This window comes from Narcine bancroftii, chromosome 11 (genome assembly GCF_036971445.1).
Source record: "Narcine bancroftii isolate sNarBan1 chromosome 11, sNarBan1.hap1, whole genome shotgun sequence".
In the NCBI taxonomy this organism is placed as follows: domain Eukaryota; kingdom Metazoa; phylum Chordata; class Chondrichthyes; order Torpediniformes; family Narcinidae; genus Narcine; species Narcine bancroftii.
The window spans coordinates 24,539,181-24,566,913 of NC_091479.1; the positions used below are offsets into that span (position 1 = coordinate 24,539,181).

The 27,733-nt window shown below is 45.7% G+C and overlaps 1 protein-coding gene across 3 annotated transcripts in view; it reads left to right on the forward strand.

Moving 5' to 3' along the window:
• Nucleotides 1-27,733, forward strand: part of LOC138745673 (talin-2) — a 337,585-nt gene that overhangs the window by 215,110 nt on the left and 94,742 nt on the right. For all 3 annotated transcript variants that reach the window (XM_069902933.1, XM_069902934.1, XM_069902935.1), the window contains 4 exons: nt 2,241-2,343; nt 21,287-21,495; nt 22,325-22,444; nt 24,283-24,480. In XM_069902933.1, the coding sequence (XP_069759034.1) occupies nt 2,241-2,343; nt 21,287-21,495; nt 22,325-22,444; nt 24,283-24,480 (630 nt within the window). The remainder of the gene's footprint in view (nt 1-2,240; nt 2,344-21,286; nt 21,496-22,324; nt 22,445-24,282; nt 24,481-27,733) is intronic.

Here is a 27,733-nt window from a genome sequence, read left to right on the forward strand (position 1 = left end):
CTGTTGTTAACCAGTGAGCCACAGAGGTGTGCCGTTAACCAGTGAACTGTGGCACTGTGTTATTAACCAGTAATCTGTGGTGGTGCGTTTTAATCAGTGAACCATGGAGATGTGTTATTAACCAGTGAAACGAAGTGGTGTAGTGTTAACCAGTGAACCATGGCGGTGTGTTGTTAACCAGTGAAAGGTGGTGGTGTGTTGTTAACAGGTGAGCCTTGGCAGTCTGTTGTGAACCAGTGAAAGATGGCAGTGTGTTGTTAATCAGTGAACCGTGGCAGTGTGCTGTTAACCAGTGAACCGTGGCGATATTCTGTTAACCAGTGAACTCTGTCGCTGTGTTATTAATCAGTATACCTTGGAGGTGTGTTGTTAACCAGTGAACCATGGTGGTGTATTGTTAACCAGTAATCTGTGGTGGTGTGTTGTTAACCAGTGAACCGTGGCAATGTGCTGTTAACCAGTGAACCATGTCAGTGTGCGGTTAACCAGTGAACTGCGGAGATGTACTGTTAACCAGTGAACCGTGACACTGTTATTAACCAGTGAACCGTGGTGGTGCTTTGTAAATCATTGAATCGTGGCAGTGCTGTTAACCAGTGAACGGTGGCGGTATGTTGTTAAACAATGTACCTTGGCGCTGTGTTGTTAACCAGTGAACCTTGGCGATGTGCTGTTAATCTGTGAACCGTGGCGGTGTATTGTTAACCAGTGAACTATGGTAGTGTGTGGTTAACCAATGAACCATGGCAATGTGGTGTTGACAGTGAACCATGGCAATGTATTAACCAGTGATCCGTGAAATGTGCTGTTGACAGTAAACCACCATGGCGGTGTATTGTTAACCAGTGAACCGTGGCGGTGTATTGTTAACCAGTGAACCGTGGCGGTGTATTGTTACCCAGTGAACCGTGGTGGTGTATTGTTAACCAGTGAACCATGGCGGTGTATTGTTAACCAGTGAACCATGGTGGTGTATTGTTAACCAGTGAACCGTGGTGGTGTATTGTTAACCAATGAACCATGGCGGTGTATTGTTAACCAGTGAACCGTGGCGGTGTATTGTTAACCAGTGAACCGTGGCGGTGTATTGTTAACCAGTGAACCGTGGCGGTGTATTGTTAACCAGTGAACCGTGGCGGTGTATTGTTAACCAGTGAACCGTGGCGGTGTATTGTTAACCAGTGAACCGTGGCGGTGTATTGTTACCCAGTGAACCGTGGCGGTGTATTGTTACCCAGTGAACCGTGGCGGTGTATTGTTAACCAGTGAACCGTGGCTGTGTATTGTTAACCAGTGAACCGTGGTGGTGTATTGTTAACCAGTGAACCATGGTGGTGTATTGTTAACCAGTGAACCGTGGTGGTGTATTGTTAACCAGTGAACCATGGCAGTGTATTTTTAACCAGTGAACCGTGGCTGTGTATTGTTAACCAGTGAACCGTGGCTGTGTATTGTTAACCAGTGAACCATGGTGGTGTATTGTTAACCAGTGAACCGTGGTGGTGTATTGTTAACCAGTGAACCATGGTGGTGTATTGTTAACCAGTGAACCGTGGCGGTGTATTGTTAACCAGTGAACCGTGGCGGTGTATTGTTAACCAGTGAACCGTGGCGGTGTATTGTTACCCAGTGAACCGTGGTGGTGTATTGTTAACCAGTGAACCGTGGCTGTGTATTGTTAACCAGTGAACCGTGGTGGTGTATTGTTAACCAGTGAACCATGGTGGTGTATTGTTAACCAGTGAACCGTGGTGGTGTATTGTTAACCAGTGAACCATGGCAGTGTATTTTTAACCAGTGAACCGTGGCTGTGTATTGTTAACCAGTGAACCGTGGCTGTGTATTGTTAACCAGTGAACCATGGTGGTGTATTGTTAACCAGTGAACCGTGGTGGTGTATTGTTAACCAGTGAACCATGGCAGTGTATTGTTAACCAGTGAACCGTGGCTGTGTATTGTTAACCAGTGAACCGTGGCTGTGTATTGTTAACCAGTGAACCGTGGTAGTGTATTGTTAACCAGTGAACCGTGGCTGTGTATTGTTAACCAGTGAACCGTGGCTGTGTATTGTTAACCAGTGAACCGTGGTGGTGTATTGTTAACCAGTGAACCGTGGCGGTGTATTGTTAACCAGTGAACCGTGGCAGTGTATTGTTAACCAGTGAACCGTGGCGATATGCTGTTGACAGTGAATCATGGCGATGTATTATCATGGATCCCTTCTGTTGCTAACCTTTCAGCTGGAGAAATGTGCGCAGGACTTGGGAAGTACGTCCAAGGCTGTTGGCTCCTCGATGGCACAGCTCCTTACGTGTGCTGCTCAAGGCAATGAACACTACACAGGTGGGTGCATATCCGGTCGGACACTTTGATTTGAATACTACAGCTTGTTTTCCTGAACACCATGGCCACATGCATATAAAAGCAAGTTGATTTTGTGCTGTCCTGTGATGTAGCTGTGATCTCTGAGCCCAGACACTCTGGAACTCCTCACTGCATAGTGTGAATAGACTCTTTTCACAATTGCACAGACAACGGACGTAGTGATGGGCTGGATCTCCCGGGACCCAGTACCTCTCTCCACACCTCAACCCTTGGATCAACATCAGCTCTGGGAGAAGGTCTACATTATGCTGGTGATCAAGAGAAGAGGTCAACAGCGAAGACGGTCATGGACTGTGAATAGTCTGGGTATCAAGGGTTATGGGGAGAAGGCTGGGGAATGGGGCTAAGTGGGAGAATGGATCAGTTCCTGATGGAAAGGCAGAGCAGACCTGATGGGCCAAATGGCCCTTGGCTCCTGCCAATTGAGCAACTCATTCAGAAACCTCGGGTATGGAATGAGAGACGGAGGAAAGAAAAGTTTGTGTAAAAGTGAAAGGGTTAAATAAAATTAAAGTAGAAACACAGTTCTGGAGAAACTCAGCAGGTCAAACAGTGGCCTTTAGGTAAAGATACATAATCAATGTTTCATCAAGACATTTTAAAAACTCTTATGTGTGAAAAGGAAAAAGTGTGTATCATGATTAATGTGATTTATGGTGTGAAAAATAAAAAAATTTAAAAAAAAGACATTTTAAAAACTCTCCAACTCACCAGCTCTGCTGTTTTAATATTCTTTTCAGGCCCAGAGAGGTTGATCGGCTCTGTATTTCCAATTACCATTTTGTTAAAAAGATTCTTATACTCTTGTACCTCGATGAAGGGCTCAAACCCAAAATGTTGGTTATGTGTAGAACCATAGAACATTGCAGAACAGAAACAGGCCTTTCCAGTCTGTGCCGAGCTATTATTCTGCCTCGTCCCACTAACCTGCACCCAGTCCATACCCCTCCCATCCATGTAATTGTCCAAAATCGTATTAAGTCATTAAATTGAGCCCACAGTCACCGCTTCAGCTGGCAGCTCATTCCACACTCTTTGTCTTAGCTCTGTAAAATATGCTGTTTGAGTGGCTGAGTTTCTCCAGGATTGTGTTTTAACTTCCATCATAGTGTCTGCAGAGTTTCATGTTTTCCTCTTGTACTCTTGATTACCGGCTGGAACCTTCTAGGTTGTTTGTTGGGGAACGAACGAGCAAATCTATCTAGTCCTAAAGCTGATCACGCAGCATCCCAAGAAACCTTCCGGGCCTGACCCCCTTCCTCAGGAATGTGGACAAATAGGCAGACGCCTGAACAAAAAGATGGGCTTGTCGTTCCGCATTCCTGACAAAGGGCTCAGGCCCGAAACAGCGAGGGCCTTTTACTCCCTATGGATTCTGTGTGTGCCTGCTGAGTTTCTCCAGCACTCAGTATGCTGCACTGGGCCCTGGTATCCGTAGACTTTCTTGTTTCATTAAAACCGGTGATGTGGATGGTGAGGAAGGATGTGTCAGGCTGCAGCTGGGACAATCGCAGTAAATGTTGGGGCCAAATTCTTTATGAACAGGCGGTCCTCACAGCACCAGTCCGTAAATTCCTGAAAGGGCCATTCCAAGTGGATTTGGGCGAAGATGGTATTTAGGATGCTTGATGTCAATGGCCAGGGCGTGGAATGCAGAGCTGAGATGAACTGATGACAGGCCGCGCGGGAGCCTCTGCTCGCCACATAGTGCTGGTGTGGACCAGAGGTAGCAGGATGTTGGCATCACTGAGGGATGGCCTGAATAGAAAGATTAAAGGTATACGGGGATGGGCAGGAGAGGCAGTAAAAATATTTTTCCCACAGTGGGTGTGTCCAAGTCAAGAAGACAAATGTTCAAGAGCTTGGAGAGGTCCTGAGGGGGAGGTTTTTCCAAGCGGAGGAGTTGGAGGCTAACATGAGGCTGAGAGCGGTGATGGAGACCGAGGCCGTTGGGGCATTTACGCAGCAACTCAAGATGTATCTGAAGCACTGCAGGCACAGTGGATAACATTCAGATGATGGGCCGAAAAGCCACTATGTGTACTGTGACGCTGTGAATGTGAACGAGGGGGAGACACTGTGGAGCAACTCGAGTTCAAATTTATTATCATCCAATTGTATAAGTGGAACTGGACGAAACAGCAGTGGTCAGGCGTAAAAACTGGAAGATACATAGATAGACATAGCACATGCAGGATATACATAAAAATAAAAATCAATAATAGCAGTCCGGAGATATTGTATAAGCGGTTCAGCGTTCTCACTGCCCGTGGGACAAGCTGTTCCTCGGCCTGGTGGTGCTGTCCCTGATCCTCCCGTATCTCTTCCCCGACGGGAGCAGGTGGAAGATGCTGTGTGCGGGGTGGAAGGGGGTCCTCAATGACTTTCAGACAACAATCCCGGCAGGTCACGTCGATGTCGGGGAGAGGAGACCCCAGTGATCCTCTCTGTCACTCTTACGACCTTGTGGATTGACCTTTGATCCATTTCGCTGCAGCAACTGTGATGCAGCCGGACAGGACGGCTCAATAAAAGCTCCTGTTTTTTCTGCCCTATTAAAGTTGTGGAGAACAGGCAGTTATCTCTGGAGGGTGGTCAGGGTAAGGGGCAGGAGGTGTGTATCTGGGAGAGTAAGGGGCAGGAAGGGGTGTATCTGGGAGAGTAAGGGGCAGGAGGGGGGTTTATCTGGGGGTGGAAGTAAGGGGCAGGGGGGTGTATCTGAGAGAGTAAGGGACAGGGGGGGGGTTTATCTTGGGGTGGGAGTAAGTGGCAGGAGGGGGGTGTATCTGAGAGTAAGAGGCAGGAGGGGGTAGTATCTGGGTGAGTAAGGGTAAGAGGGGGGTTTATCTGGGGGTGAAAGGGGCAGGAGGGGGTATATTTAGGGGTTGGGGTAAGAGGCAGGAGGGGGTGTATGTAGGGGTAGAGGAAGGGGCAAAGTGGGTGTATCTGGAGGGTGAGGGAGGGGTAGGATGGGATCTATCTGGATGGTGGGGGTAAAGGGCAAGAGGGGGTGTATCAAGAGGGTGGGGTAAGGGGCAAAGGGGGTGTTCCTGGGGTAGGGGTGTCAGGAGAAGTGGGAGGAATTGGCCATTCAGATCTGACTGGCCTCAGAACCAGACCCCTGTCTGTTCCCCAGAACCCCCGATTGTCCTCCAGACCAATGGTTGGGCCTGCCTCAGCCTTCAACACATCCTCCTCGGCCCCACAGCAAACAGGCAGCTGTGATGCAGAAGCACCGCCCCGCCATTCTCGATTATCTCCAATGATGTTGTGACTGCTTTCTTTTTCCAAAACTAGTGTCTGTCATATTAGAAAACTATTATACTGTAGACGTGTTCACCGAGCTAATTAAATTGGTTGCAGAATGCTTTGTGAGGGACCGTGTGGAGGAAATAGAAGGAGCTTTATAAATGCAAGCTGTTCTGTGTCTGTGTTAAGTGTTTGCATAGCTATTAATGGGTGGAGGAAAAGATTCAGCAAATTAACTCCCAGTCTATAAAGCAGCGCAATCATTCCTGGTTCTCTCGGCTGAGGTGGGCAAACTATTGGAGAGGATCCTTGGGACAGGATTTACGAGCATTTAGTGACCCATGCTCAGCATGGCTTTTTGAGAGGCAGGTCAGACAAGTCTAATTGAGTTTTTTGAGGATGTAACAGAAGAAATTGATGAAGGTAGAGCAGTAGATGTGGTGTCCATGGATCTCAGGAAGGCATTTAACAAGGTAGACCAGGAGGTCAAGAGGCATGGGGTCCATGGGACCGTGGCTGTGGATTCAAAAATGGCTTGCCTGTAGAAAGCAGGGTGTAGTAGGAGATGGGACATTTTCTGACTGGAGGTCAGTGATTAGTGGAGTTCCGCAAGCTCTTTGTGATTTTCTTTAATATAAATGACCTGGATGAAGAAGTGGAAGGGATAGGTGAAGATGTTCTGGATAGTGCAGAAGGCTAGCGTAGGTTACCACAGGATATAGACAGAATGCAGAGTTAGGTAAAAAAGTGACAGATGGAGTTCAATTCAGGTGAAGCGATGAATTTTGGAAGGTTGAACTTGAAGGGAGAGTACCTGGTTAATGGTCGGACACTGAACAGTGTGGAAGAACAGAGGGACATTGGGGTCCAAATCCATATGCCTCAAGGTGGCCATGCATGTTGATAGGGTAGTTAAGAAGGCATGGCCTTCCATTAGTTGGGGGATTGAGTTCAAGTAATGTTGCAGCTCTATAAAATCAAGGAGGAAACTATAGAGAGAGGGTCCAGGGGAGATCTACGAGGATGCTGACTGGATTGGAAAATGTATCTTACAAGGCAAGGTTAACAGAGCTCGGGCTTTTTTCTTTGGAGCGAAGAAGGATGAGAGGCAAGTTCCAGAAGATTATGAGAGGCAGAGACAGGGTGGACAGCCAGCACCTTTTTCTCGGGTCAATGGTGGTAAACGCCAGAGGTCATCTGCACAAGATGAGGGGAAGAAAGTTTGCGACAGACGTCAGCTTTTTACAAAGAGTAATGGGCACCTGGAATGCATTGCCAGAGGTGGAGGTGGAGACTGGTACAACAGGGACATTTAAAAGACTCTTAGATAGGCACATGTACGCAAGAAAAATAGGTTATGGGTGTGAGGAAAAGAAGGTTTAGATCGTTAAGTAGGTTTAAAAATATAGGTCGGTACAACATCGTTGGCTGAAGGACCTGTAATGTGCTAGAATATTCTGTGGAATCTGTCTAATATATTTCCTGTTCTCCTTCAGTAGTATTTGAAACAAATTAGGTCAAGTCCCCAATGTTGGGACAGATTTTCATGCATTAATTTTGTTAACACAAGCAGAAACTACTTCAGAGAGGAGGCCAAACATCGATGTCAGGAAATCTAGGTCAGGCTGCACTGTCCCTAGAATTGCGACACGTTAAATAGTTCCTTATGGGCACACGAGAGGCTACAGATGTTGGAATCTGGAGCACAAAACAATCTGCCAGCGGGTCAAGCAAAGTGTGGTGGGGCAGGACAAAGGAATTGCCAGCATTTCCAGTTGAGACCCTTCATCTAAAGTGATTGTGGAGAGGGTGTTGTACAACAAGGAGAGGCTGGGAGTGGTTAGACGAGTGTCAGGAGGGTGGGGGAAGGATGATGGATAGATGGGAAGTATGAGGGGGGAGTTGGATGACAGGCCGAAAAGGCGTTGGGTGGAACAGTGTGGGAAGATGGAAGGTGAAGTTGGGGACTGCTGGTGGAGGGGGGTCAGAGGGGACAACGGCCACCTGTGCTGCTGTATATAGAAGGTGAAGCTACTGGTGGGAGCCATCGGGGGAAAGGTAGGGGCAGGTGGGACCAGGAGAAGAATGGGACTCTGGGTAAACTATGAATACAGAGATGAGCAGGGCCCAGAGAAGGACTGATAGAAAATGGGCAGGAGCAGTCAGGGCAGATGGTGTTTCAGGATCCCTGGGATGCAGAATATGTGAACGGATCTCTGGATACAGGATGTGTTTTGGATTCTCTGGATCCAGGATGTATTTTGGGATCTCTGGATCCAGGATGTGTTTTGGGATTTCTGGGATCCAGGATGTGTTTTGTGATCTCTGGATCCAGGATGTGTTTTGGAATCTCTGGATCCAGGATATGTTTTGGATTCTCTGGATCCAGGATGTGTTTTGGATTCTCTGGGATCCAGGATATGTTTTGGATTCTCTGGATCCAGGATGTGTTTTGGGATCTCTGGATCCAGGATGTGTTTTGGGATTTCTGGGATCCAGGATGTGTTTTGGTAGAGATCTGTGCTGATTGTTGTTGCTGTCCTGTCCATGACCCAAGACATATAATCACAAACATGGGTGACAAGGCCAGCGCAGCGGTTAGCGCAACACTGTTACAGCACCATCGACCCGCGTTCCAACCTTAGGGTTTGTACATTCTCCCCGTGTCTGTGTGGGTTTCCTCTGGGTGCTCTGGTTTCCTCCCACCCTTCAAAATGTACGGGGTTTGTTGGATAATTGAATGTAATTGGGCGGCACGGGCTCCTGGCCGAAAGGACTAGTTGCTGTGCTATGTCAAAAAAAATTATTTTAAATTAAACCCTCCCACATCACTGATCACTCCTTCCCAGCCGCACCCCCTCCCCACCCCCACCACCACCTCACAGCTTGTGGGTTAGTGTTGCTGCCTCGTAGTTCCAGCAGCCTAACCTCTGCCCCTGCCTCTACGAGAGTCTCCACGCTGGTTCAGTCCTTCCTGTAAGTTTCCCCGTGCTGGAGATTAATCCCAAAGAGGACAGGTGTGGGAAGTGTGATGTCGGGGAATCGATGAGACCTGGAACCGACTCTCTGGGCTGAATGAACAGACTGTAGATGCTAGAATCTTCCACAAACACAGAATTGCTGTAGGTCAGCAAGCGTCCAGAGAGAGAAACGTTTCGATTTGACAAATTTTAGACTCTTTGTATAGGATGCCACCGATTTTGAATATTTACAAGCAGCTTCCTATCCTGCGGTAAAACGGTAACTCTCTAATGCTCAATATTAACTCCATAGCCTTGCAGAATCACTGTTTCATCCAGCGTGGGAAATAGGCCATTCAGCCCAAACCGTCCATGCTGACCTGTATTAATCCCATCTCTTCTACTCTTGGCTGGCCACCCTGACTCCAGCTCCCTGTGCCCACATCATATTCTTCCCACTTTGTCTCTCTCTGAGCTTCTGAGGATCCGATGTTCCCCGCATTTGGTCCGCCCTGTTAAAGTGGGCCTTTGGTTGTTTGAAAACCAACTCGAACACAGCTGCGCAACAGTTTTTTAAAATCACTTTGAGAACTTCGTTACAGCAAGAAGCACTGACACGAGCAGCTAGTCTCGCTGTCCAGAGAGTCATGTATTCTTTCTTTTAAAAATATTTTAATTGATTTTAATAAAGATCTTACACAAACAAAAAGGGTACAATTCAATAAGATCGAACGGACAATTACATAAACTAAATAAGATATTCTGTACATCACTAACATACATAAATTGTAAATCATATCCATAATTCATATTCTACATGGTATATACTTTTTAGGGGGAAAAAACTAATAATCTAAAAAAAATTTTAATGGACTGGTCCATATGTACCTATAATCTTAGCGTTCTCTTGGGATTCATTAATCAGGGTCATGTCCCTTACCCAACAGTTAATAGTCTTATCAAATTAGGATGTTCTTATCAGCTCCAGCTGATAACATTCTCACCAGTTCATTCCCACCTTACAGAAACCTGTGGATGGTCCTGGCCTCTCACGACCTCTCCTCGAATGTTTGCACATGCAGATGCCAACTTACCTGCAAGTAGATGTTCGCAGTCTCCCTCTACCAGTTCCTGCCTCAAGGAGATGATTACCCTTCCTACGTCTTGAGACCTTTGGTCCGTCCCTGTCCTTCCCCATCCCCTTCAAGAAATGTTGTTCATCTGATCACACATGTCCAACCCAACAAAACAGCGTTCTCCGGGCCTCAGTGCAACACACAACCAGAAATAGCACACACATTCTATACAAATGATACAACTTACAAATCATTATTGTTTTGTAAATACGAGACTCTCGGATGGTTAGTGTCAGCACTGCCCATGGTCACCATGACCAGAATTCTCCCAACGACACTCCCTCTCTACCATCCGCAGGCAGCAGAACATTAGAAATCTGGCCCATCAAGCCTGCTCTGTCATTCAAGAAAGTCAGGCTGATCTGGACTCAGCTCCTCTTACTGCCCCCCTGCTCCCCAGAACAGTTAATTCCCCAGTTTATCAAAAGTCTATCCATCTGCCTGTTAAATACGTGGAAGGGCAGGGAATTCCACTGATTCACTACTTCCTGAGAGACATTCCCCAGTCCCCTGGTTCTAGTCTCACCTGCCTGTGGAAACAACCTCCAAGGATTCAAAATTCAGACTTATTGTCAGAGTACACACCCAACTGTAAGATTGTCTCTCAATACTCAATAATAAATAATGTGGAAAGTAAGTCCTTTACTGAGTTTCTGATTATCTATTCCTTTCATATTGTTTGTTTCTATAGAAACCATCCTTATCCTTCTAACTCAAGTGAGTATGGTCCCAGGCTAAATTTTTAAAAATTAGACACTCAGCGCAGTAACAGGCCATTTTGTCCCAGGAGCCCCTGCAGCCCAATTACATCCAAATTGCCTGCAATCACCCTAAGTTTTATTTTGAAGGGTGGGAGGAAACCGGAGCCCCCGGAGGAAACCCAAGCAGTCACGGGGAGAATGTACAAGCTCCTTACAGACAGTGTGGGATTCAACCATATTTTTGCCGTTGTAGAGGACGATCCGAAACAAAATCGGTGGCATCCTTTACAAAGAGTCTAAAATTCTTCCCTTGACAATGGTCGCAACACTGCCGCCATCTTCCTGCCGGCTCCAATGCAATCTCGCGCGTGCCCCATTAGTTATATGCAAAGTCTCAGTGTTCCTCCATGGGGTCCATCCGCCCGGTCTGACTGCTGTCAGGTTACAGGAGCCAACACTGGTTTATTTTAAAATATACAAATAAAATGTAAACCTTCAAATGATCATTTGTTATTAACATATTGTGATGTGCTTTTAACAGCATCCAGAGGTCAGCGGTAAGTGCCAGATTTGGGGGTGGGGTAGTCTTATACAAAGCGTAATGCTCAAAACCACCATTTTAGGTGGAAATTCCAGGTTGTGGCGGATCGCGCCACTATTTACCTCATTGGAGCTTTGGAGTCGCGGGCCCAGGAGTCCACGAGAGTTTCCCGGGGACAAATGACACTAAGGTTTCTGGAAGCTGCATCATTTCTGGCACAGGGAGCATGTGAATCTCAGATATTTGAACGACTGTAAGAACACCATTAAACCAGTCAGCTCATAGTGACTCTTGTGTTCTTCGTTGCTTCACCGCTCGCTACAGTGATGACCCGCCCAAAAATCCAGTATTTTGAACCTTGCAGCCACAGGTCTGGTTTGAGCAGCCCGATGCTTAGTTCCATCTATGCCAGATTACTGCTGACACAACAAAGTACTACTATGTCGTTGAATTGCTGGACCAAGACACCACGGGGCGTGTTGTCGATTTCTTATGCCAGCCTCTAGCTATCGACAGGTATGAAGCCATCAAAGTCCTGCTCATATGAACATCTGGCCTTTCCTGACGCAACAGGGCAGCACGACTTCTCCATATGGACGGCCTGGGCAACCGCACTCCTTCCAAACTAATGAATGAGATGCTGGCGCTCTTGGACGGACACAGGGCCTGTCTGGTTCTTGAGCAGATTTTTCTCGAGTAAATGCCAGAAGACATCCGTTTGCTGCTTGCAGACGATAACTTTACCAACCCCCGTTGTCTACCAATCCATGCTGATGAGTTGTGACATGCTAAGCAGCATGGTAGACTTTTTGGCTGGGTGCCTCAGCAAAGGGCACGAACCCTGTCCACTCCGGATAGCGGTGCGTCGTCGGTCTCAGCTGGACGCAGCACAGACAGCAGTGGTGCTATTACCATCAGAGATGGGGAGCTGCAGCCCACCTCTGCTGTCCCCCCGCACGCATCTGTGTAATGCCAAGGCCAGCTATCGGTAGTGACCGCAACAGGCAGCCACAAGGATAACCTCCCTTTCCTCTGGGATCTACACTCAGGCTGTCGGTTGGTCGACACTGGGGCTGAGGTTAGTGCGCTCCCCCTCTCTGGCCCAGATACACATTCAGGAAAGAAGAGCCCTCCCTCACGGTTGCCAACGACAGCAGCATCCGAATGTACAGCTCACGGACAATTCCACTCAATTTCAGCTCATCGCGGCTCAGCTGGTCATTCACCGTTGCTGGTGTATCCCAGCCACTCCTGGGAGCTGATTTTTTGCGAGCACACTCCTAGTAGATCTCAAAGGTCACCACCTAGTTAATTCGTAGTCCCTCGCCCTGCATTGCCCACACCTCACCTCGACTTGTTGACGCTCTCAGTCAATAAATACACCAGAATCCTAGCAGAATTCCCCAGCGTTATTGCTCCACAGTTCACAATGGCCCAACCAAAACATGGAGTACAGCACCACATTCCGACTCATGGACGTCCACTGCTTAAGCATGCAGTTGGCTAAAGACAAATTCCAACACATGGAGGAAATGGGGATTGCTTGCTGCCCCAACAGCCCTTGGGCATCACCGCTGCATATAGTATCTAAGGATTCTGGAGGGTGGAGACCTTGCAGGGACTACTGGCACCTGAACGGCATCACTACATCAGATTGCTACCCAGTTCCCCATACACAGGATTTCTCTGCAGTCCTTCACAGCATTAGGATTTTTTCCAAAATCGACCTGGTACCATCAGATCCCAGTTCACCAGGACGACATTCCTAAGACTGCCTTAATTACCCCTTTTTGGGCTAGTTAAATTCCTCCGTATGCCCTTTGGTTTAAAAAGTGCGGCCCAGACATTTCAACGCCTAATCGACACAGTTACCTGGGGATCCGTTTATTTGGACGTCATCCTTGACGCCAGCCACTTATGGCAGCAGGCACTGAGCCCATCTCCGTCATCACTTGTCAGCGGCTAGACGACCGCGGGTTAGCGATCAACCTGGCAAAATGCCAGCTTGGCCCCGCATCACTCGATCTCCTCGGCCACCGTATCGATCAGCACAGGCCGGTTCCACTACCTTCCAAGTGGACCATCTGCAAACTTCCAAAGGCCTCTACCATCAAGAGCCTGAAGGAGATTGTTGGCTTGATCAACTTGTACCATCGTTTCGTGCCAGCTGCAGCCAAAGTTATGAAGCCGCTTTTCAAACTCTTGTTCGGACATTCCCAAGGAACTGAAATGGGGTGATGAGGCTGCGGCAGCATTTGAGACTGCCGTGGGAGCGCTAGCGAGAGCCACCAAGCTCGTGCACCCGCAGGTTGACGTGCCAACGGCTCTGACGGTAGATGCATCAGGCACTGCGGTAGGCGGGGTCCTGGAGCAGCTCATCAATGGCACCTGGAAACCCCTGGCTTTCTTGAGTTGTCGTTTGAGACCACCGGAGCAGAAGGACAGTGCCTTTGACAGGGAGCTCCTCGCCCTCCACTTGGCCATACAGCATTTTCGCTATTTCCTCGAGGACAGAGAGTGCACGGTCTCCACAGATCACAAGCCGTTGACTTTCGGCTTCACTGAGATCCATGGTCAGCACAACAATGGCAACGCTCCTACATTTCAGAGTTTACGACTACGATAAAGTACATCGCGGGGAAGAGTAATCTAGTCGCCGACCTGGTATCCCATCCATTCACCTATCCCAGAATAGACCACACGGCTTTGGCCACAGCTCAGCAGGAAGATGAGGAGATGGTCACGTATTGCACTGCCATATCGGGACTGAAATTGAATGACATACATTTTGGTCCAGCATATGCCTCCCTACCTTGTGATATATCCACCGGCCAACCGAGGCCCATTGCACCTGTTGCATGGAGACGTCGGGTGTTTGACGCCAGACACAGTTTGGCTCAACCTTCGATTGGGACATCAACAAGGCTCCTGGTGGGAGTCACGTGATGGAGTAGTGGCCGGATGGAGAACTCCAGCCCTCTCCAGAAAAGTCGGGAAAAACAAGAGAAAATACAAAGGCACAGAAATAAAAGTTAAAGAAAAGTGAGTATAAAGGTGGAAAGAAGATGGAGTCAAAAGAAGAAAAATCAAAATCAACGGTAAGAAGAGAGGAAGAGAAGACAAATGAGGAAAAAGGTGAAGGCCTTACCTGTCCGAAGAGGCCCGCTGTGGAGAGAGGAGCCCACTACCTCAGGTCGGTAGAAAAAGAACTACAAAAATGGCTCGCAGAGCCGAGTAAAAGTGCACAACCGCGCATGCGCGAAGTATCGCGCATGCGCGATGCGAATGAAAAAAAACACACCGACGGGAGGGGGGACCAGCTGGGGAGTCGATCTCCACAGCCGGCAACGACAGCTGCAGAACACCTGCAGCAAGAAGAGACCACAGAAGACAATAGAAACAAGAAAGAAGAGAAGGAAAGGGCAACAAAGAAACAACAGATGGTCAACCCAGAGGAAGAGGAAGAGGAAGAGTACAGTGAAATAGATGAAGAAAAGAAAGGCAAGGTAAAGGATATACTTTCTCTTGTTAAAGGATACATGGAGTCATTTAAAGAATGGCAAACAGGAATTTAAGGATTTAAGAAAAAGAATAAACAACACAGAAGAGAAAATAAATAAAATAGAGATGACCTTAACAGAAATGGGAAAGAAAATGGACAAGATGGAAGAGCGGGCAGTAGCAGCAGAAATGGAGGTAGAAGACTTAAAAAAGAAATTAGAGGAATCTAATAAAAAAACTAAAGAGACACAAGAACTACTAGCTCAAAAAATAGATACAATGGAAAATTATAACAGAAGAAATAACATAAAGATAGTGGGCCTTAAGGAAGATGAAGAAGGCAAGAATATGAGGGAGTTTATAAAAGAGTGGATCCCTAAGACCCTAGGATGTCCAGAACTACAGCAAGAAATGGAAATAGAAAGGGCACATAGAGCATTGGCCTCTAAACCACAACCACAACAAAAACCAAGATCTATTGTAGTAAAATTCCTAAGATATACTACAAGAGAAAAGGTACTGGAGAAGACAATGGAAAAAGTAAGAGAGGGCAACAAACCACTGGAGTATAAAGGGCAAAAAATCTTCATTTATCCAGATATAAGTTTTGAACTCCTAAAGAAGAGAAAAGAGTTCAATACAGCAAAGCCGATTTTATGGAAGAAAGGGTATAAATTTATACTGAAGCATCCTGCGGTATTGAAAATATTTATTCCAGGACAACAAAACAGACTATTCTCGGATCCAGAAGAAGCACGAAAATTTGCAGAACAATTACAAAAATAGACTGAGGGATGAAGACGGGTAATGAGAGTAAAAATGATCACGATTGATATGTATGTGGGTAAAGACAAAAATAGACTGAGGGATGAAGACGGGTAATGAGGGTAAAAATGACCACGATTGATATGTATGCGGGTAAAGAGGTATAAGAGTGAATAGAGACAATGTGCATACGTGAAAGTATCTGTAATTAGAGGAAAATATAGATAGTATAGACAAGAATTAATAAGGGAAGGTAATGGAATAGAGAGAATAAGGAGGGAATTAAAAGAGTGACCTTTGTGACATATGAAAAGTGAAATCTTTTCTGGGGGGGGCTGGATGGGGGAAAATAGCGGTCACTGCAAAATCAGTTGACGCTTGCGAGTGGATTCGCAAATCCAAATGGAGAGGGGAGATGTGGTTGTCCGACAAGGGATAAAGGACAACTCAGGAGGGGAAGGGGAGATTGGGGATAAAGAAGATAGAAATAGGAGAATAAGGAAAATGTCGGATGTTGTAGGAATGTTGTCTTGTAAAGAGTTGAAAATAAGAAAACAAAACAAAAAAAAAAATAAGAAAACAGAAATGGAAAAGGAGGAAAGGTAATGATGGAAAAACGGAAAGAGAAGATAAACAAAATATAAAATGGCTACGCTGAACTATATGACTTTAAATATTAATGGAATACATAACCAAATTAAAAGGAAGAAACTACTAAATTTACTGAAAAAGGAAAAAATAGATATAGCATTTGTCCAAGAAACACACTTAACTGAATTGGAGCACAAGAAATTAAAGAGAGATTGGGTAGGACATGTAACAGCAGCATCGTATAATTCAAAAGCAAGAGGAGTGGCTATATTAATTAGCAAAAATGTGCCATTTAAAATAGAAGAGGAAATAATAGATCCAGCAGGGAGATATGTTATGATAAAATGTCAGATATATTCGGAGCTTTGGAATCTACTTAATATATATTCACCTAACGAAGAAGATCAAAAGTTTATGCAAGATATCTTTTTGAAGGTAGCTAATACGCAAGGGAACATACTAATAGGAGGGGATTTCAATCTGAATTTGGATCCAAATATGGATAAAACGGGGAAAAAAATTAACAGGAAGAACAAAGTAACCAAATTTATAATTAAATCAATGGAAGAAATGAAACTTGTGGACATATGGAGGAAACAAAACCCAAAAGAAAAGGAATACTCATACTACTCGACTAGACATAAAACATACTCAAGAATAGACCTATTTTTGTTATCAGCTAGTATGCAGGATAGAGTAAGAAAAACAGAATATAAAGCGAGAATGCTATCGGACCATTCACCCTTAATACTGACAGTAAAGCTAGAGGACATCCCTCCAAGAATGTATAGATGGAGATTAAACCCCATGCTACTTAAAAGACAGGATTTTAGAGAATTTATTGAAAAACAATTAAAAATGTATTTTGAAGTAAATACGGAATCAGTGGAAGATAAGTTTATACTATGGGACGCAATGAAAGCATTCATTAGAGGGCAAATAATAAGTTATGTAACCAAGATGAAGAAGGACTACAATCAGGAAACAGAGCAGTTGGAAAGGGAAATAGTAAACATAGAAAAAAAATTAGCAATAAAGGAAGATAGAACCAAAAGAAGAGAATTGGCGGATAAAAAAATAAAATATGAAACATTACAAACATATAAGGTGGAGAAGAATATAATGAAGACAAAACAGAAATATTATGAACTAGGTGAAAAAACACACAAAATCTTAGCATGGCAGCTTAAGACAGAGCAAACTAAGAAAATGGTATTGGCAACAAGGAAAAAAGACAAACAAATTACATATAATCCAAAAGAAATTAAGGAAAACTTCAGAGAATTCTATGAACAATTATACCGAAATGAAAACGAAGGGAAAGAAGGGAAAATAGATGAATTTTTGACTAAAATTGAACTGCCAAAACTACAAATAGAGGAACAAAATAAATTAACAGAACCATTTGGAACAGTAGAAATACAAGAGATAATAAAAAAATTACCAAATAATAAGACACCAGGAGAGGATGGACTCCCAATAGAATTCTACAAAACATTTAAAGACCTATTAATACTGCCTCTCCTGGATGTAATCAACCAGATTGATGAGACACAAAACTTACCAGATTCATGTAAAACAGCAATAATTACAGTGATACTAAAACAAGGGAAAGATCCACTCTCACCAGCGACATATAGACCAATATCTTTGCTAAACACAGATTATAAGATAATAGCTAAACTATTAGCAAACAGATTAGCAGAACAGGTACCGAAAATGGTAAATTTAGACCAAACTGGATTTATCAAAAAAAGACGCACAACAGACAATATTTGTAAATTTATTAACTTAATTCATGCAGTAGAAGGAAATAAAGCACCTGCAGTAGCAGTTGCTTTAGACGCAGAGAAGGCCTTCGACAGAGTAGAATGGAATTATTTGTTCAAAGTATTGCAAAAATTCAGTTTACCGGAGAAGTATATTAATTGGATTAAAGCATTATATAAGGGACCGTTAGCGAAAGTGACAGTAAATAGACATGTATCAAAGCAATTTAACTTAAGCAGGTCAACGCGGCAGGGATGCCCACTATCACCTTTATTGTTTGCGTTAGCTATAGAACCACTAGCAGAATTGATAAGAATAGATAATAATATAAAAGGAATAAAAATAAAAGACAGGGAATATAAAATCAGTCTATTTGCGGATGATGTGATAGTGTACTTAACAGAACCAGAACTATCAATAAAAGAACTATATAAGAAATTGAAGGAATATGGAGAAGTGTCGGGATACAAGATAAACGTAAATAAAAGTGAAGCAATGCCTATGAATAACGCGGATTTCTCAAAATTTAAGAAGGAATCCCCATTCAGATGGCAAATGCAGGCAATAAGATACCTAGGTGTACAAATAAACAAAAATCTAGGCCAATTATATAAACTCAATTACAATCCACTAATGAAAAAATTACAGGACCATTTAGAGCATTGGAAAGAGCTACCACTAACACTGATAGGAAGGATAAACTGTATTAAAATGAACATTTTTCCAAGGATACTATACTTATTTCAGGCATTGCCAATACAACTGACAGAAAAATTCTTCAAAGAGTTAAAGAAAATAATAAGGAAATTTTTATGGAGAGGGGGGAAACCGAGGATAGCACTAGATAAATTAACAGAATGGTATAAACAAGGAGGCTTACAATTGCCAAACTTCAAAAATTATTATAGAGCCGCACAATTAAGGTACCTATCAGATTTTTATCAAACAAGGGAAAAACCAGACTGGACGAGATTAGAATTAGATAAAATAGGGGAAAAGATACCTGAACACATATTATATAAATGGGACGAAAAATTGGTACAACATAGAACTTCTCCAGTATTACACCATCTCCTCAATATATGGAAGAAGATTCATGTAGAAAGAAATAAAACAAATTATCAATTACCAAAACTAATATTGACGCAAAATAAGCTACTCCCTTTTACAATAGACAACCTTTCCTTTAGTAAATGGGAAAAAAAAGGGATTAAAAGAATAGAAAATTGTTTTTCAGGAAGTAGATTCTTATCCTTTGAACAAATGAGAGATAAGTACAATATAACTGGAGATACAGCGTTGGCATATTACCAACTGAGATCCTACTTGAAAGATAAATTAGGAAGCAATTTGAGTTTACCAGAGGGAAGTAACCTTGAATATGTGATTACAGATACAATGTTAATCAAAAGATTTATAACAAATATGTATATTAAACTGCAAGAAAAGGAGAATGAGGAAACAAAGGGTAAAACTAAACAAAAATGGGAACAAGATTTAAATATAAAGATAAAAAAGGAAACATGGGAGAAATTATGTTCTGGAACGATGAGAAATACAATAAATACGAGGCTGCGTATGATACAATATAATTGGTTACACAGACTATACATTACACCGCAAAAGTTAAATAAATGGGACCCAACAGTATCTGATAGATGTTTTCGATGTAAAAAAGAAAGGGGAACAACAATTCATGCAATCTGGACATGTGAGAGAGTAGAAAAATTTTGGGTTGATCTCAATCAGATATTAAATAAAATAACAGAAAACAATATACCAAAGAATCCAGAGATCTTTCTCCTAAGTAACATAAAAAATAAAGAATTTGGAATTGACTTGGAGGATGCACAAAAAAGATTTGTTAAGATAGCCCTAGCCGTAGCAAAAAAATGTATTATGTCAACCTGGAAATTGGAAGATAATTTGAAAATACAACAATGGTATATAGAAATGAATAAATGTATCCCATTAGAAAAAATAACATATAGTTTAAGAAATAATATTGAAATATTCGAACAAGTATGGGAGCCTTACATTAAATACAATAGCGAAAACCTACCGGGAACAAACATTACCTAAGTTGATGGAAGGAGAAGAAAAGAAAAGAATGGACTCAGTAGAATTTCTGGTGTATTTTTGTTGAATGACAACATTGACTGACTGGCTTAATGCAACCTAGATTGTATACCTAAAATGGATGAGAGGGGGGGTGGGGGGGTGGCTTGGGAGGAGGGAGGGGGGGGGGAGAAAAAGTCATTGTATATGTGTGAAAAAGAAAAAGTGTATATCATGGCTAACGTGATTTATGGTGTGAAAAATAAAAAATTTAAAAAAAAACAAGGATCCTGGTGGACAAATTTGTGTGGCGCGGCCTGCGCAAGCAAGTCGGCATTTGGGCAGGGACATGCATCCAGAACCAGACCAAAGTTCAGCGCCACACCAAAGCCCCACTTGCAGGTTTTTGCACCCTCGCAGCGCAGGTTTGATCACATCCACATGGATATCGTCGACCCAACCAAGGGCACGAGACTGTTTCACGAGATGGCCAGCGGTTGTCTCTCTCTCTGACGCCTCAGCTTATCGTCACCCTTTGGATAGTGCATTTCAGACTACCCATGCATATCTCCTCTGATAGAGGAACTCAGTTTACATCCAGGTTATGGTCCACAATCACTCAGTTGCTGGACATGCAGATGCATTGGTCATAGGCCCCTCATCCCCAGACCAATGGCTTTGAGGAATTTTTTCCCATCATATGAAAACAGCTCTCATGGACCAGATTGGATAGAAGAACAGCCTTGGATACCTTTATGTATCCATTCCACACTGAAGGAAGATCTAGCTATGTCCTCTGCAGAACTAGAGTTCGGGGGCCCTCCCCTCTCCCCCAATAGTTCCAGGGGATTTCATTCTGCAGCACGTAGGCAGCAAGTATCTCCCACCGGTACTCACACACTTGAGGGAGAAGGTGGGTACACCGGCACCTACCCCGACCACCCGGCATGGGTCTACGACTTCATACATTCCGCCTGAACTCGAGGACTGCCTTTACGTATTCCTGCGCAGGGATACGCACAGGACACCGTTGCAGCGCCGTACGAAGGTCCTTTCACAGTGGTACGCAATAATGGCTCCACGTTTGGTTTAGACATTGGCGGCAGGCAGGAAACTGTTTCAGTACCTCGCTTTAAGGTGACCTAGATCACCCAGCACAGGAGCCATGCCCCCAGCACAGGGGGAGCCCACCGGTCAATGCTCCTTGTGATAACAGGAACTCCTCACCTGGGGGGGTGTGGGGAGGGTTCATGTGGTGGACCACACCTCTACTATCTCACCGGAGCTTCGGAGTTGCGGGTCTCCGCGGGCCCGGGAGTTTCCCAGGATTCATGATACTAAGGCTTCTGGGAGCCATGTCATTTCCGGAAGTCACGTGGCGAGGGGAGCGCGCGAATCTCGGATATTTAAACAACTGACATTAAACGGCTTTAATTAAACCAGTCAGTTCATAGTGACTCGTGTTCTTCATTGCTTCACCACCCACGACAGTCCTATACGACGGCAGATTTGGTAACTTTGGTGAAGAGGGAGGTGACAGGTGGTGAAGCCAGTGCTCTGGGATTTGACCAACCAGGAACGTTGATGAGGTTGTTGTGGTGGTTAACAAGGCCCTGTGGTCTGACTCAGGTATCGCTGCCAGGGAGACAGCCCAGGCCCTCAAGACCCTGGCCTCAGCAGCCCGTGGGGTGGCAGCTTCCACCGACAGCCCAGCAGCCCAGACCTCCATGCTGGACAGCGCCAGGGATGTCATGGATGGGTCAGCTCTGCTGATCCAGGAAGCCAAGCAGACGTTGGCCTCAGCCGGGGACGCTGAGAGCCAGCAGCGGCTGGCACAGGTCAGCACAGAGGGAAGGGAGTGGATGTGGGTCTGGTCCTGAGCCTGAACCTGGGCTGGCTCAGCACTGACCCCGACACACCTTCCCAACCGCAACACTGACCCACCCGATTCTGACCCCCCCCCCACCCACACTGAACCTGACACTTTTCCAACCCTGACACTGACCCCCCCCCTCAGTGACCCCAACGCAATTTCCCAACCCCGACGTGACCCAACACTGACCCTGACACATCTTCCCAACCCAAACACTGACCCCCCCCCCCAGCACTGACCCTCCCACACTGACCCCGGCACACCTTCCCAACCACGACACTCCTTCCCAACCCCATCACTGACCCTAACATCGACCCCAACCTGGCACTGCTCCCACCCAACACTTCAACCTCTTCATCTCTTAAACGACATGGCCTCCTCACCTATGACAAGGTGATCCCTCACCCTCAAATCAGTTGGCCCTGGGCCCAACATGCTCCTTTCCCCTGACACAGTGACCATTCACCCAGACACGGTGACCCCTCACCCTTGACACATTGACTCATCACCCCCCAACACAGTGACCTCTTCCCCAACATGGTAACCCCTCACCCCCGACACAGTGACCCTTTCAGCCCTGACACGCTGACATCCTCTTCCCCGACTGTGATATCCTCTCCCCTGACACGGTGACCTCATCCACCCTCGACACCCTTTGACCTCTACCTCCTTGGTCCTTTTTGACCTCTCCATCCTTGACCCCCTTTGCCCTACTCCTTTGACACTGTGCTGAATGTTAAGGCACTGCTCCAGGTCCCAGATGGGATGGGATGAAGATACCTTTCTTTCTACAGGTGGCGAAGGCGGTGTCTCACTCCCTGAACAACTGTGTGAACTGCTTACCCGGACAGAAGGATGTCGACATGGCTCTGAAAAGTATCGGCGAGTCCAGCAAGAAGCTGCTGCTTGACTCGGTGAGGCTTGAGTGTTGGCCCAGGGGCCTGAACTCCGCAGGGTGTCTCCCCTTGCATGAGGACCGCTGTCCTCTGACTGCCAGCTCCATCCCCCCTGCTGCGAACCCATGGGAGTCCTGTGGAGAGTCCATCTCATCTGGCAAGAGTGTGCCAGTAGAGAACTCGGCACGCCAATCTCTCCCCGTGTCACCCTAGGGCTTAGTGTGCCCAGCGACAGCTCAGCCTCTCCGCATTGGGTGGAGAAGCTCTACACGGCTCACCTCCTGAACGAGTCCCTCAGCTCAGTGTGAGCCGGGCGGACGTGGCCTCTCTATTGTCCTTGGTTTCAGTATTAAAGCATGTGACCACAACACTTGGCCCACGCATAGCGACCCCCGTGCCTCAGAACCAGTGCTCCATTCCCTGTGATGAAGGCACTTACTTCCCGATGGTCATGGTTGGTGGGCAACCGATGCCAAGCAATAAAATCTGTAGACCCTGGGGTCTGAGGCAAGACACAATTGTGTTGGAGAAACTCAGCAGGTCACAGGTTCAAATTTCAGATTTATTGTCCTGACATCACATACAACCCTGAGATTCTTTTTCCTATGGGCCAGGCAGAATTCCTTCATATCAGGATTGGAAAAAGCTGTATTCAAGAAAAGATATGTATACAAAAGAGAGAGAAATCCCTTTGTCAGCTATTAGCGAAAACAGACAGGTGCATGCATAACACCATACTTGTAAGGCCAACCAATAGTCATCAAGAATTGGAGGAGCAATCTGTAGAGAGAGAGCAGACTGCTGCAGGAAACAAGGTCATTTTAATTTTCCACGTATTGACTGGGACTTTCTTATGTAAAAAGGGCTGGATGGCTGGGAGTTTGACAGATGTGTTCAGGAAAGTTTTCTAAATCAATAAATCGAGGTGCCAACTCGAGAGAGACTGGATCTCCTATTAGGGAACGAGACGGGGCAGGTGATGGAAGGCCCAAAATGTTGTTCCCCTTGACCTCGTGTGGATACTGCATGACCTGCTGAGTTTCTCCAGCATGTTTGCGAGTTGGTGGTAACGCCAGCCATCGGGATGTGTTGATGGCATACTGGAAATAATCAGATGAATAACTGCCTCTCTTTGCCAACCTCTCTCTCTCTCTCAAACCCTTTTCCTGCTCCCTCTCTTCCCCTTTCACCCTCCCCCTTCTTTCCCCCTCTCCCACCCTCATTTTCCCTCCCACCTCACCTCTCTCCCCTACCCTTCCCTCCCCCTCCCCTTCTCTGACCTCCGTCTCTCCCCCTTCTCCCATCCTTTTGCCAATCCCTTCTCTTCTCTCTCCCTCCTCTCCCTTCTCCCCCAATTTACCAATGAACCCTCACTCCTTCCCCCTTCCCTGCTCTCTCCCCCTCCCTCTCTTCTCTCTTCCCCCTCCTACCTCTCCCATTTCCTTCTCCCAACTCTGACCCCTCTGCCTCTTCTTTCCCCCCTCCTCCCCTAATTCCCCATTTCCCCTCCCACTTTTCTCTCTCCCCTATCCCTTCTCTCCCCATTCCCTTGTCTGACTGCGTCCCTCCTTTCCCCGTCTCCTCCATCCCTCCTCCTCCCACTGACCCCCCCTTTCTTCCCCTCCTACCTCTCCCACTTCCTTCTCCCCACTCTCCGACCCCTCTGCTCTGTCTCCTTTTCCTCTCCCTTTGTCCCCTCCCGCTCCTTCCCTTCCCCCTCCCCTTTTCCCCCTGCACCCTTCCCCCTCCTGCACTCCCCCTCTGTCCCTCTCCCCTGCCCCAACGCTCCCCCGCCCTCCCTTTCTTCCTCCCGCCCTCTCTCTTTACCCCCCCAACTCCCCCCTCTGCCCCTCCAGCTGCCACCCAGCACCAAGAGTTTCCAGGAAGCTCAGAGTGAGCTGAACCAGGCAGCAGCGGGCCTGAACCAGTCAGCCGGCGAGGTTGTCCACGCGTCTCGAGGAACCAGCCGCCAGCTGGCTGCTGCCTCCGGAAAGTTCAGCGAAGACTTTGATGAGTTTCTGGACGCGGGAATTGAAATGGCCGGGCAGACCCAGGTAGGCAGCGCAGCCTGGGCTCCAGGGCCAGGCCTGAAACCGCAGGTCAGGGTTTCAAATCCCACCAGGGGTCGGACACAGTCTCGTCTCGAGTTCAAGTTTATTACCATCTGAAAGTACGTACACTACTGACATAACATCGTTTTACCAGACCAGGGTGCACGCACATACACACACAATACACACCACAATATCACAAATGTACGAAAAGATAGATTTTTAAATAAAAATAGAAAAATCTCTGGTATATGAAATTCAAGCAACCGGCAAAAATATCATGGAAAATAAGTAAAAAAATTTTTTAAAATACATTAGTTTAAAATTGTAAAAGTAAATAGAACCATAGAACACTACAGCACAGGAAACAGGCCATTTGGTCCTTCTAGTCTGTGCTGAAACATTATTCCTCTAGTCCCACTGACCTGCACCCATTCCTTAATCCTCCAGGTCTCTTCCATCCATGTATCAATCCAATTTATTCTTAAAACTCACAATCGAGCCCATATTCACCACATCAGATGGCAGCTCATTTCACACTCCCACCTCTCTCTGAGTGAAAAGCTTCCCCCTAATGTTTCCCCCCCAAACCTTTCCCCCTTTCAGCTTAAAACTATGACCCCTCGTATTTATCTCCCCTGTGGAAAGAGCCTACTTATATCCACTCTGTCTGTACCTCTCATAATCTTGTAAACCTCTATCAAATCAAGTAACACATAATTCTTTGGTGAAGATGGGAGCAAATGTTCAGCCAGCGGAGAGCCTTGGTCGGGCTTTGTTCGTAGCAGCTGTTTGAATAAAGTTGTGTGAAACAGCAATGGTGTCGCCCAGGATGAAGATCTAGTTGTTGCTGCTCGCCGTTAGGGAGACTCTCTTAAAGTTCCTCCTTATCCCTGCTGAGTAAGAGTTTCCCCGGTCACAGGCTTTATCTGTAAACTCACGGGACGTGGGGTTAATTATCTATAATGTTATTATTCGTCTTTTGAGCGGCTCTGTGGAGGGGGAGGAACCTGCAGATGCAGTGACGGTTAAATGTTTTCAAAAAATGTGACTGAAAATAAAGGAAAATGCTGTTAGGTTTAGACTTATTCAGATTTATTGTCAGAGTACATACATGACATAACATACAACCCTGAGATTCCTATATTTTTGTATATTTGTGCAAGTGAAGTTTGTTCAGTGTAAGTACAGTGTAGTCTTTTAAACTGTTTAATCTTAATACAGGTGTTTTAGGTTTTGTAGGATAAGTTTGAAACAATCAGAAAATACACCTACTTAGCATCTACCAATCCCCCTAGGTGCTGGATACCAGGGGTTTCACAGTATATATAAATAGTTTGGAATGATTTATTCAATTATAGGATACTGTTCATCGATCTCACAGCCTGTGGGAGGAAGCTATTTCCCAGCCTAGTCATCCTGATTTTGATGCTCCTGTGCCTTCTTCCTGATGGTAGTGGGTCCAAGATACCATGTGTTGGATTGAAAAATTTCTCTATATTTCCTTGAAACCGATTTAAGTCACACACCTGATGAATGTTGTCAGTGGAGGAAAGGGAGACCCCAAGTGATCTTCTCAGCCGTTTTGGTGATCCTCTATATTGACTTAGCATAAGATGAGAACACAAGAAATAGGAGCAGAAGTCGGCCATCGGGCCTATCCAGCTGGTCCACCATTCAATAAGATTGTGGCTCATCTGATGAGAGGCTCGTCTCCACCTACCTGCTTTTTCCCCATATCCCTTAATTCCCCTACTGTGTAAAAATCCATCCAACTTGACTTAAATATATTTACTGAGGTCGCCTCTACTGCTTCAATGGGCAGTGAATTCCACAGATTCACCACCCTCCTGGAAAAGCTGTTCCTCCTCATCTCCGACTTAAATCTACCACCCTGAATTTTGAGGCTATGTCCCCAAGTTCTGGTATCCTCTACCAGTGGAAACAACTTACCTAGTACAGTTGACCTAGCAGTTAGCGCAATGACTTTACAGCACCAGCGAATGGGAGTGGACTGGGGTTCGAAACCCACACTGTAGGTAAGGAGTTTGTACATTCTTTCCATGTCTGTGTGGGTTTTCTCCAGGGGCTCTGGTTTCCTCCCACTGTTCAAAACGTACTGAGGGTGTCAGTTAATTAGATATAAATTGGGTGGCCCGGACTCATGGGCCAAAATGGCTTGTTGGCATGCTGTATGTCTAAATTTAAAGATTTACCTCTGTCTTATCTAGGCTTTTCATAATTTTATGTTTCTATAAGATCTCCTCTCGTTCTTCTAAATTCCAGGAGTATGACTCAGTCTCTCCTGATAGGCCAACCCCCTAATTGATGGATATCTAATTATTTACGGCATCAAGAGATCTGGGGGAAAAGGCCAGAACTTGGAACTAGATGTGAGAACAGTTTAGCTCAGGGTAGATTTGCGAAGCAGACTCAATGGGCTGAATGGCCTACTTCTGTTGCTTTTTCTTGTGAACTCATCTGTGGAATCAGCCTGGTGAACCTCCTCTGCACCACCTCCAAAGCCAGTACCTCCTTCAAGTAAGGAGACCAGAGCTGCACGCAGTTCTCCAGATGCAGCCTCACCAGGACCTTGGACTGTTTCAGCATAACCTCCCTGCTCCTAAATTCCATCCCTCCAACGATGAAGGTCAACATTCCATCTGTCTTTTTGATATCCTGCAAACCAACCTTTTGCAGTTCATGCACAAGCCCTCCCAGGTCCTCCTGCAATTACTTACCATTTAAATAATAATCTGAACTTGCATTTTTCCTTCCAGTGGATAACCTCACATTTACCATCTGCGAGACCCTTGCCCACTCACAACCTATCTATATCTGTGTATCCTCTGCACAATTTGCTTTTCCACTCAATTTAATGTTCTCTGCAAACTTAGATACATGACACTCTGTCCCCTCTTCCAGATCATTTATGTATATTATGAACAGTTGTGGGCCAAGCACCGACCCCTGATTGCCAACGGAAAACATCCCTGTGCTCCAAAGCTCTGCTTTCTGTTGGTTAACCAATCAATCCTCTACCCCTGCTAATACATCACCCCAACTCCATGCATCCTTAATCTTCTATACGTCTTTTAAGTGGCACCTTATCGAACACCTTCTGGAAATCCAGGTAAACAACGTCCACCTGCTCGCTTCTCTCTACCGCACTTGATATATCCCCAAACAACTCCATTACGTGTGTCAAACAGCACCTGCTTTTGCTGAATCCATGCTGCGTCTGCCTGATGGGTCC